The sequence below is a fragment of the Pocillopora verrucosa genome, chromosome 1, assembly GCF_036669915.1.
Source record: "Pocillopora verrucosa isolate sample1 chromosome 1, ASM3666991v2, whole genome shotgun sequence".
Lineage (NCBI taxonomy): Eukaryota > Metazoa > Cnidaria > Anthozoa > Scleractinia > Pocilloporidae > Pocillopora > Pocillopora verrucosa.
The window spans coordinates 1,999,554-2,011,836 of record NC_089312.1 but is presented as its reverse complement, the minus strand read 5'-3'; the positions used below and the strand labels follow the sequence as shown (position 1 = coordinate 2,011,836).

Here is a 12,283-nt window from a genome sequence, read left to right as displayed (position 1 = left end):
AGTTCCGTAAGACTTGAGATCTGGTCTCAAGTCTTACGGAATAAAGCCAGAATAAGGAACATATGACACTACAGCATCATATTACGGTAACAAAAAACGGAAGCTTTATATTGAAGTCCTTTATTGAAGTGGAATAGGCTGTTAGTGTTAAAAAAAATTAATAAACAGAGACTAACATGTTTCATTCTAAATGAATGGAGCGTTTAAATAATTCGAAAAATTGGCTGGCAAGCTCGTGTCAAATTATTGACTTTGCATACTAGTAGTGAATCCGGTGGCAGTTTTGTTTGCAAACTTGCAATCTGCTACAGTGAATACTTAATTTTAAATGCATATTTGGCTTTCAGAGTCTTCTTGGCGATTGACACGCAGCTATTGTGTGTAGGCTGGTAAAAATGATGAGACACATTATCACGAAAAGGTGAGTCTAAGGCAAAATTCTCTCTCGAAATTCAGTGGTGTGAAGAATAGGATCCTTAAAAGAAAGTATCGCTGAGGTATTAGAACGGAGAATCAATCAGTTATGTATGTTAAGAAGCTTTGAGGAAAAACAACAAGAATTCAAACAAACAAATTATTTTCACTATGCCGCCGCTGCCTTAGCCATTCTGATACTTTACCATTATTTTTTACTCAAGCATATTAGTGATCTCCTGGCAAGCAAGTTACGTAGGTCGAACACTTGTTAGCGAACGGTTGTTTGAAATACCACACCGCCGTTGTAAAATAGAATTTTCGTCACGTTATTTTCTCAAACCCACCCGTTGTTATCATAACATCTATCTGAGATAATTAATTTTATGAATATTATGAAACCACGTAGCACCAGTTGTAAAGCTATACGAAAACCGGTTAACTTAGACGCAGTGGAGAAGTGGTTTTTGTAGAGTGTCTTTGGAGAATACATTATTGCTTCAATAATCTTTATTGGAACTTAAGACATGCGAAGTGGTTGCTCGTCTTGCAATTAACTCGTTAAATTTAGATAACCAGAGACGATTTGAATATTGATTTCAGGTACATTTATGGAAACTCATAGTGGCCGGAACATTAGTATTTGGTGCTGAACCGAGCTTTGAAGTTATAATGGTGGCTCCCAAACTGAGACAAAATTGAATTCGAGTGGAGAAGCTTGTGTTTACACAGACAATAACAAATGAAGCGGTACTAAAGACCGTCACTGAGTTCGAAGGCGACAAAGAGGAATGGCTGTCAACTCAACTTCAAATGGAAACCAAACGAGTAATCAGGACGTCTCCTGCGCAATTCGCCTTTATGGATTGCAACAAAAAACTTTCATCATTGCATTAGTTATCATGATTTCTATCACTGCTTTTGCAGGTAACATTTTAATAGTTGTTGCGCTAAAAAGGGTGTATTCTCTTCATCCTCCGTCAAAACTTCTCTTTCGATGCCTTGCTAGTACTGATCTTGGAGTTGGCCTACTTGCAGGGCCGCTTTTTATTACCTATTTAATGTCTCAAGGGCACTTAAGGAAGTGCGAAAGTCTGAGAACCATTTTTTATTGCCTCGCAGCATTGCTCGGGGAAGTATCGATGTTAACATTGACATCAATAAGTGTAGACAGACTTTTAGCTCTGTTATTGGGACTTCGATACCGACAGAAAGTGACTAAGAGACGAGTACAGGTTACCCTGGTCTTGTTATGGCTTCTTAGCTCTGTAATTACAACGACCTTCATTTACAACTCATTCCTCATTCACATCACCCTTTCTACAACTGAGCTTGTCTGTGTGGCCGTCTCGACGTACTGTTTCGTGAAGATCTACGTGAAAATTCGCCAACATCAAATTCAAATACATCTGCGAGAGCAAGTTCATCAAGACCAGGCTTTCAACTTTGCTCGATACAAAAAGATAGTTTCGGGATTAGTATGGGTTCAAATAACAGTGGTGGCTTGTTATGTACCACATGCAATAGTTCAAGCAGTATATGCTTTTAAAAAAGCAACCACGCCATTCTTAGACTTTATTTGGGATATAACCATAGCAATGGTCCTCTTCAACTCGGCTGTGAATCCTTTTCTTTACTACTGGAAAGTTAATGAGGTAAGACAAGCGGTGAAGGAAACAATCAGGGCGTTTTTTTGTTAAGTCTTTGATAAAAGCACTGAAATCTAAAGGAATCGGTGATTTCCCACCGAAAAGGAGTATTTTAATTTGAAATGAAAAGTAAACATGGGTTGCGCAGCTTTTAATAAAGTACACTCTATGATTGGTCGAAAAAGTTTGCATTACCTTCTCAACTAATCAAATGTCAAACATCTTCCTGCGCTTCGAGAAGTTTGCTTGTTTTTAGTTCGAACCTTTATTGAATGCTTGCAATAATTTCATAGTCAAGCAGATGTTCTGTCATAAAGCCAAGGTGGGCTGATTGAAGACTCAATACTTCACTAACTTTCTGTGTTTAAAACTCATTAAAACTTCGAATTTCATCCCATCAATACCGAACAAGGAAGGGAACCGTTCAAACTAAGACGTTTGAAAATATACCTCCTTAAAGGAGAGAAGTCGTTGTCAGCGGGGATGGGAATTGTTTTTACCGAGCTGTTGCTCTCTGAACGGTTGAAATAATGAAAAAAAACATGAGGAAATCCCTTGTGCAACTGGTAGTTTGTTTGAGAAAAATCCAAAAGTCTTTGAGCGGCAACTTTTCTTCTCGAACTCCTTGGAGGATTAGGTCAGGAAAAGCAAAATCACGGGAACTCCAGTAGAAACTATGGATATATCATCACTTACACATCGCTCCCTAAGAGACCAATTTTTATCACTCATCGTCACAGAAAAAAGGGTTCAGTTTTAACTGATTATCAACGCTGATTCGTTCTCATTGATCGCAAAAAAGAAACAGTGTTTTATCACATAAATGTACTACCATAATATTAAATGCTAAAGCACGCCATTTGTATCTAAAGCTGCTTCGAGGTAGCTTTAGTAGCGCTCTTTTGTATTAAACAGCAACGAAAAAAGCTAGTAGACTTAACACCCGCCCAAAAAACTGAAAAGGCTTATTTGATTTATTTCTTGGCGATTTATAATTAGTTTTTTCTAAATTTCGAGACCATTACGAGACAAGACGAATTAATCGGTAAATTTTACCACATATTTCATGGTTTTTAAAAAAAAAAACTTTCGATTTCATTTTATCAGCATTACCCAAACCAATATATGGCGAAAAAGCGATAATCTCTCCCTAAAATCGTTTTTTCAGTCGAACGTCGGAACAACCTTTCGCCACACATTTCGCCCCGTGTGCGCAAACACGAGGATCCAATTACTAGCAACTCATTCATTTGTTTCGTATCCATGCATTATTTACTCTCCTAACAAACATGGCCACGTTACATGCTTGAATTTTTTAATGGCATGTATGGGCTCCATACCAAAAGGCGTATGAGGGCCGTGGGCGATGGTGTGTGCAGTGCTGACAATAGTTCCACAGCCTCGTGAGACGTGAGCTAAACGATGAAAGAAATAAATAAAACATGCTTATTGAATGAGTTAGGTCGGACCCAACGAAAAAGTATTTGAATCTCGGTAATGACGCATGGATCTCGCGATGCGTGGTCCTTACTTCATGACCTCGAGCCAAATATTTTCCCGTCTGGCCCGTCCACTCTGTTAATAAGTGAATAGCATGGATGTATTTTGTAAAATGTCGTTTTCCGTTGATCTTTCAGGTTTGATAGATTTCTGCTTACACTTCGAGTATATAGTATATTTCTCTGTCATAGCGGAGTTGATTTCGAGTGCCTACAAATTCGCAAACTTCGTTTTCAATCCCTTTTTAACAATTCATTGAACTTTTGCTTTTGAAATAAACTGAATTTAGTTCATTTAACAAGAAACCACAACAAAACTTATGATTCGGCTTCCCTGAAAACCGGATCTTCGACAATACAAACAAAATGCGTTGCCGGATTTAGATTTACCGCAAAACCACAATATTGTGCTCTGTTCACATCTATACAGCTTAAGGAAGTTTAAAACACCACAGCGAGACGACTCTCAAGGTTCCCTTTGCTGCGCTGTCTGGAAGGGTGAGTAAAACTTTCACAATGTGTGCGTTGAATAAATATTAAAAAGCTGACTTTTATAGCGTTATTCTTACATCAGAAGGTAGTATTTAATAAGGGAGAAGAGGGAAATCTTGTAATGACTTGTAACTGTCGCTTGGCGTACAGTAGAAAGTCTGATCTGTACAGCACTTGCAATCAAAAAGCTTGCTGACGTTTGTTATTCGATTATGCGCTGGAAAAATATAAGAAATTGAGGTTGTGTCCTGCTATTGAACTGGTTTATGCCTAATCTACAATCCCTCACAAAAAATGATTGCTGATGATGTCAGCAAAAAGGGACGGAAACCTTTACTTTAGAGTCAAAGTCTGTCTCCAATTCCTTACCAGAGTAACTGGGGAAACCAGAAAAGAAGTGAAAACACACCTGAAAAGCAAAAAAAGTTATATAACTATAGACTCTATAAACTAGAAAGCTTACAGCAACTACGGTCATTAATAGAATAGTGCGACAGGTTGATTTTCAGACTTTGTTTTCTACATACACTGAGACAGGGCGAATATCTTTGGGTGCAGAAGATGTGCTAAAAGTCAGGAAGATTTGAGGAGAAGGATACATCAAGATTTAAGGAAATTGTCTCTGTTTTATAACTTAAATCTTTGTAACTGGCGCCTTCTGGGGTATTTTCTAGTTTCTATTCATTGTGATTTTTTAAATTCAACATGTATATGAGGTCTTGGTTACATGATAAAGACGCTCTTAAATATATTGGTATAAATGTATGGATTTCCTGTACGTGTATTCATATCTTTAATTTTACAAACCAATCAAAAAAAAGCATCATCCCCAAAACGATTCTCACCTGTAAATTAATAGAGGTTTATTGATCCGTGCAGCGTAAGTCAAACCCTTCGTACACTTGCAATATGGAGGGGCATGAAGTATTCCAAATCTTCAAAGTCGCCCACAGTTCAAACGCAAGAAACAAAGAAAATTGAGTTACAATTTTTATTCTTTAGGTAGATGAGTTTGTCTTTAAAAATATTTCCTTCAGTCCAGCACGGTGAAAAATGAAAATGAGAATTAAATATTTTGAACACATTTTATCAGTTCGTTTTACAATTTTTCTTTTGCATGCCTTGCCAGTAAAAGCTAGAAATATTGGTTCCCGAGTAACGTATACAAATACTACAGTACGTCATTAAGAGAATTTGCAGGAAAATTTGAGAGAATGTCTCGAATATTTATCATTTCAATCATCTGTAAAATGTCAATAAATTTATTGTGATTACAAATAGATAGTGGATGTTTTCTATTGATTTCCACTTGCTCGTGGCTTGACGAGTCAATATACTAATGAGAAATCATTTTTCCTCGAGCTGAATCACTCAGTACTGATCGATACCATAAAAGAATTTTTCTCGTGCTTTATCTCCGAGTTTTCATCTTAGCTTACCATTGATTTTTTTCTAAGAGCATTACACTAATTTTTTTCTTTCGTCCCACGCTCGTGACAAGACGAAAAAAACATCTTTTTCTATTGCATTAATTCTATGAAGGGAAATGTCTGTTTCAGTAAGTAAAAAGTTTAAAATACTAGCTCTGCATGGAAAGTAACACGTTTAATTTTACGATGTCTTTTTTGTCTACAAACATGATATTTAAAAACTGACTCCAGCATTACGAATACAAATTCAAACAAAATTTGGCAAACTGTCATTTACCATTTCTTGAGAGTAATCATAAACCTACATCGCCGCCTTTCATGAGCTCGAAAATGTCCAAGTTCTGCAGTCTGTCATCGAAAGCTTTAATGAAAAGAAAGGCACTTTTTAGATCAAGATTTTAAACTCGCTCGACTTCCATCATTTTGCTTTTCATTGCTCATACCATCAGGAAATTATGATAAATATTGGTGGACCGCAAAAGAAAATAATGGGACATTATTTTCTCTCCTGGACTTAAATTGTGGGAGGATCATTTGATATGTCATTCACAAATGGAAAAATACGAGAAAATGTCACGAAGATCAGTAGTCATAATCATATAAGTACAATGCTGTCAAGTCTGTATTTATAATTAGTGAAAGTTCAAATAATGGTCTGTTGATGGACAGGGAGTACTTTGTAAAAGATGTTTTTCAGGCTCTGTAACAATGAGGTTAGCATGCTGAATTCAAACAGAGACTTCTGTTAATATTCTGCAGGATTTTCTATTTGGGTAGCTGCATACAGTCTAACTCAACTCAAAAGCGATCAAGATTACTGAGTAGATCTTCAAGGTACGGTTTCTGATTGTGATCCCAAAATCGGAATCGACAGGTGAAAGTGCGTTGGTCATTTCAGTGTTTCCTTGGTTTTTAGATTTGCTATAAATCCTTCCTCTGTGGCACAAAGAGCTTTTTTTTTAAATCACCCAAGTTCATCCCCATTGAGAAGGGCAGGTGAGATCTAAAGTAAAGTCTACGTTAATCTTAAAGCGTGGTTACTTTGAAATTAATAACCTTATACCATTCCTAGTATAGATCTTAAAAAGTATGTACAACATAACTTAAATCAGGTTTTAAAGTGATTAGTGGAAAAGGTTTTTATGGTCACCTGTCAGACAAGTTAAAATTTTATTGATCACGTATACATGTGCGAAGGATGGACCTCCGCTTTCTCGCTTGGCTATACCTATATATATGTAAATATTTGAATGATTTAAACGTGACTCATTCCCTCGATGAATAGAAAGTTTTTTATGTTCATTCCAATTAAAAAAAGTTTCCTATAGTAAGATTGTTCCATACCGAACTTAGCTATTTATGTTTTTACATGAAGAAACGCACAAAAAGTGACAAAGGAGATTTATAAAATTTTTTATAGTTATAATATTGATATTCATAAAATGCACGCAATAAATTTTTTGTGTGCAAAGTAAATAAAAATCTAAATTCTGTCGAAACTCGACTGACAAAGGAAGTACCTTTGACATCGAGTGAACAATAGAGAATCTTCATTGCATCTGACAGTGTCTCCTATAGCGTAAAATAAATTATAAAAAAAATAGAAAGAAAGAGGAAAGCTAAAAAGAAATCGATACAAAAGAAGTATCTTTAGACCAGGATGCTGCAATAAATCGTGATAAAAAGAAAACAACAATAAAAACTACAGCAATGGGGGAGAGAGAGAGAGAGAGAGAGAGAGAGAGAGAGAGAGAGAGAGAGAGAGAGAGAGAGAGAGAGAAAGAGAGAGATAGATCAGTATAGTTTGTCGAGTTCTATACACCGTATTTCCTCTTTTCGTTACCTGGCTTCCTACTAAAAAATATGTTATGATTCTGCCCGTAATTAATAATTTTATGCATTTCATAAATGAATTTTTTTAAGGAAAATAATTAACGTTGACAGGATTTCTTTGAATTACCAATTTTGACCAAATAAAAAAGGTATTCTTTTATTTTATTTGTATTCCATGATAGCAATCATCACTGAGTGGCTAAAGCAATCCGGCGATGTTCAGGTGTTTTCTGGTCCCTTTTTCGCTCTGTGATTGGTCTAGAAAACTAGCGCCACTTCCTCAACCAATCGGATTTAATTCTTTGCTTTGAGCCACCTTCGTTAATTATGTTTTCCTTCATTAAAATAGGTTCATGTGGAACTGCTGCAAGATTCAGAATCATGGAAGGACAGACAGGCAATGACGATAAGACCAGACTAAAGGTCGATATCAAATTGATAAGAGAAAAAAATCCACATATTTTTTAGGTCTAGCTTTCAAAAATGACGAGTTCAGAAGTGGCTGGAAACAGCACGACAAGCTACAATTCGTTATGCGTCGAGCGTCTTTATGGATTTCATCTGAAAATATTGATCGCCACATTGAATATTCCGTTATCAGTAACGGCCATTCTGGGTAACGTTCTAATTATTATCGCACTTCAGAATGTGTCCACGCCTCTACGTCCACCATCTAAACTTCTCTTCCGATACCTTGCAAGCACAGATCTGGCGGTAGGACTCGTTACACAGCCTTTAATAGTTGTCTTTTTGCTTGTGCCAGAGAAATCTGGCAGCTGCCTTTACCTTACCATCATAGGTAAGGCAACCAGTGTGTTGTTTGGTGGAGTATCGTTGTTAACACTGACTGCAATTAGCGTGGAAAGGCTGCTTGCTTTGCTACTGGGGATTCGGTACAGACAATTTCTTTCTTTAAGGCGAATAAAAGTAATGATTTTCATATTTTGGCTCATTGGAGCAGCAATTGCAGGAATGTTTATTTTCAGGCTCTTGATTGCTGCAGTCAGCGGCAGCATACTACTACTATCATGCACAGCAACGTCAACTTTCTGTTACACGAAAATTTATCGTGTGCTACGCCATCATGGCAGACAAGTAAATGTTCAACAAGAGGCCACCGGAGCACCAGCTTCCCTAAACATTGCGCGATACAGAAAAACATTGTCCACTGCAATGTGGGTGCAAATGACATTCCTTGCCTGTTATCTCCCTTTCGGAATTGTCCAAGTCATAATTTCTGTCACTGCATTACGAGCACCATCCATTGACTTAGCTCGGGATCTTACAGGCACCATCGTGTTCTTAAACTCAACACTAAACCCGTTTCTTTACTGCTGGAAGATAAGCGCAGTAAGGCGAATAGTAAAGGACAAGATCAGACGGTGGTTTTGCTTTTAAGACTTGAGACAACGATAATCTGCAAGACACTGATTCTGAATAATACAGTGTTAAGTTTCTTCATAAGGATGCCACCCGTCTTGACATGTAGCAGTTGTTGGAAAATCTCGCCGAGGCAAATACTCAAGTATTACGGGACATTTAATGTGTTGAGTATTACATTTTTAGAATAAAATTTGGAAATATGGGAATTGAGGGAGATTTAAAAAAATTACCTGGCCTTAAAAAGGTTAGAATATCCTCACAAAATTTTATTATTAAACCTTTATCGCAGAGCAGCTCTGAACTCTTCTTTACAACTAGTGTAGACTAAAAGAATTTTTATTGACAATTGTAGTATAATACGAGAAACATTGACCAAAAGGAAAAGTAGCTAAATCTGTTGATAAAGGACTAGAACAGCAATACGTAATAAACAAATTAATAACTGACATTGAAATATGAATATGTATCTCGACAGCTGGTCAAAGGTTTTGAGAAGAACATGTAACTTTACATGTAAACATTATATCTTGCCGTTTTCAAGTACATGGTCTGAAAAATAAATGCAGAGGGATTAATAGACAGATAAGTGTACTAATTAGCATCCATTTCATTTAAGTAAACGAATAACCACCTATTCGCTGGCCTCTAACTACCCATCAACAAGCTAAATTGTTCATACTAAATTGTTCAAGCGTATCTTGTCGGGTAATAACAAGAAGAAAACCAGCAATATCTGCTCAAAACGTTGCAATCCATATCGGAAGTGGCTATAATGTCACGGCTTGAAACGACCATAGTTAATTACCCCTATGAAATGTCACATCCTTTTGTACAATTCCCAATCTACGACCTACTGATGAGGTATGGTTGGGGTTTTGGGCATGACAGTGGAACCCTTTACCCAGGAGCGTAGATGGATCACCATCAAACAGCTAGGGAAACGTGATAACATGCTAGGAAGGAAAGGAGGGAGGGAGGGGAGGGGTGGGGGAGCAACCTGGTATAGATTATAACCCCATTTACATGGGATTATCAATACAATTATTAAATGATCGCATTCAGATTTTGTCTTTATTTTACCTCTTAACACACCCTGCACGTGGAGGGACACTTATAGTGAGCGAAGGCGAGGAAGTCCTCATATTTTGCGTGGACAAGTTCATCGCATAGACTCTCCTCCGTAATGCACTCAATGGGTTTCAGATCATAGCAGAGGTCTGCGGGAAGATAACGAAGCCCCTTTATTTTAATGAAGTTTTATTACACGGGGTTAATAAGCTAAGGGGCAGTTAATGAAATATGACCGCACTATTACTAACACTGTGGGTTTCTTGAATCACGCGGTTGATCGATGGTAAGCCAACTTTAACATCCGTCAGCCAAGATTTGTCTCTTCACACTTGGGCCAATTGAACAAGGCTTAGACCGGGTGGATTAAATTTGGATAAACGGGGCGAGGCAGTGGAAATCTTAAATTGAACTTTGGCTTTCCAGACAGATTTCACGCTTGTATAATATCATATGGCGTTTAGTGTTCGCTGTAAACTAAATAATACACCAATCAGAAGAAATTACATTCAAAGATTACAGCTGTCCATTGAGCTACCGACCTCGACTTGACAGTGTGTTTATCAATTGTGTACTGTGACATACTTAAGCCTGTCGTAAGCTAATCCTCATAAGGCCATTCTGATGCCCGTCGAAGATAGATCAAATTATCTAAAAAATTTGTTTCATGGGAGAGTATGTATGAGCGTTGTGGGTCGATTAATTATTACTGACCGAGATTTCAAAATTAATGAGCCAGCGATTTCGTAGAGCTGTCGATGTTAATATAAATGTTTCGCTCTCTTTCTCAGAGAATTGCGTGCCATATCGGTTCAAACACCGGAAATGTTTGTCGTCTCAATTTCAGCGCGTACCAAAACAAAAAATCTTAGAATATTTCTGAGATCGCATAATATGGTAAATCAAGATTTAAAATGAACGAATCGAGCATTTCTCTTTTATGGTCTTAAGGGAAGAAAAATAGATCAGTTGCTAATGCCCTTTGGCTTGCAATTGTTTTGTGAATGGGACGGTCCGTTGAATTGAGCGATAAGCCGGTTTGATGTTGGTTAGGAGAGTCAAAACAACAGTGCTTTGTTGCAGCTCAAACCTCCTTACAAGTGAAATTTTTATTCGGAACAACCATCAAACGGAAGAAAATCGGATTGAAACTTACTTCTCCTTTCTTCAAGCCAACTTCTTTTGTATTCCTCTCGCTCTCGAGGAAACATTCTCATGTACACTGGGCTAGCGTCCACTGAGAGATTTTGGACAGTTAGCATTCCCAGAGAAAAGATGAAAATCCACCAAGACTTCATTTCTACGTTAGGCTGGTTAGATTACTCTTCGGCAGCTGCGATCTGTTTTCTCTGAATAAAGACCTGGCGACACAGTGATCGGTGAAAACTTGAAGAGAAACTCCACCGTAGTCACGCTACTTTCCCAATTTATACACTTTGAGGTCAACTAGTAGTACATGGCGATAACTGATCGTATTTCCAGACAACACGTCAGAAAATTCGCGTATCGTTTTTCTGAGTTGTTGATTGGTTAGCAGCTGACGTGGATGCAAGTTGATATTAACAGATACACGACTAACGAGCAAAGATAAGAGGTTTGGTGGGGTCAGTTATAATTTAGACTACGCGTAAAATTGCATACACGTAACACGTCTAAGGGTAATCATGATTTTGGTAAGGCGTAGTTCAGTTATTTCTGATAAAAGCAAATAATTAAATGAAAAAATTGAAAACATAATCGTGACTTAGGCCTTCTCCGGGAAATCAAATCCTTTAAGGGACTGAAAGTAGCGATGAGTTATTGCTTTCTTGAAGGATTTTCTTCGCTGGCCATGAATTCTGGCGAAGTCCGACTAAGATTCTAAAAATGTTTGAAAGTGTAGGCCATGATAAGGTTTGGAGTAATCATAATTTAATAAGGACGTAGTTCAGTTGTTTCTATCTTTAGAAATAAATTCCTGACCTTCTCTGGGAAAAGAATTAAGAAACTCCTTAGCGGACTGAAAATAGCAGTAACTAACTTTTTCCTTCTGCCCTTTTTCTGTCCACTGTTTTTCCCCCTTTTTTTCAATTAGAAGAAGTTTTGTATGAAAATTTTTTCACAATTCTTCAGAGGAACAACGTCACAAAATTTTAATTCGTATCATGTACCGTGGAACTATCATCAAATTGGATTCAACAACAAAAAAAATAAAACGACGAAAAACTTGATGAGGTAGAAAATATGAGACGATAGTAAGCTAAAAAATGACGAAAAGCATGAGGCGATAGAAAACATGAGATGGTAATAAACAATACAGGAACAAGGATGTTAAAGGATGATGATGTTCAAATCGTGGGCAGTTGGACAATAGTCGCGCCCTTCACAAAATCCTTTAAGCAGTTTAGGGATTTCTGTGCTCGATTGGTTGACAGAGCGTAGTAAAGACTATGTAATTCTAGACGAGTGAAAGCGAAGGCGTCCCTCAGTAGATAACATATCTAACTTGCCCAAAATATCACAGGCTATGCACATC

At 37.3% G+C, this 12,283-nt stretch overlaps 1 protein-coding gene and 1 long non-coding RNA gene across 6 annotated transcripts; one reads left to right on the top strand and one right to left on the bottom strand.

Annotated features, from left to right (window-relative positions):
* The first annotated feature begins 338 nt into the window (after nucleotides 1-338).
* On the top strand, nucleotides 339-8,952 carry LOC131781605 (trace amine-associated receptor 3-like). 5 transcript variants are annotated; one of them, XM_066161814.1, is made up of 4 exons: nucleotides 391-421; nucleotides 6,244-6,318; nucleotides 6,401-6,480; nucleotides 7,667-8,952. In XM_066161814.1, exon 4 carries the CDS (start codon nucleotides 7,801-7,803, stop codon nucleotides 8,713-8,715), a length of 915 nt encoding a protein of 304 aa, XP_066017911.1. In that variant the 5' UTR covers nucleotides 391-421; nucleotides 6,244-6,318; nucleotides 6,401-6,480; nucleotides 7,667-7,800; the 3' UTR covers nucleotides 8,716-8,952. The 5 variants fall into 5 exon arrangements, with proteins under 5 accessions (XP_058954549.2, XP_066017918.1, XP_066017911.1 ...); XM_066161825.1 differs by having other exon boundaries at nucleotides 397-421; XM_066161821.1 differs by lacking the exon at nucleotides 6,401-6,480 and having other exon boundaries at nucleotides 390-421.
* A 66-nt stretch (nucleotides 8,953-9,018) lies between these two features.
* On the bottom strand, nucleotides 9,019-11,215 carry LOC131781616 (uncharacterized). The gene is made up of 3 exons (XR_009339969.2): nucleotides 10,925-11,215; nucleotides 9,781-9,917; nucleotides 9,019-9,249 (listed from the first exon to the last, which is right to left on the bottom strand). It is a non-coding gene; the product is annotated as an uncharacterized lncRNA (long non-coding RNA).
* Nucleotides 11,216-12,283: the final 1,068 nt, after the last annotated feature.

Coding starts and splice junctions, on each gene's coding strand:
- LOC131781605 (XM_066161821.1), top strand. CDS start 7,801: ATGACGAGTTCAGAAGTGGCTGGAAACAGCACGACAAGCTACAATTCG.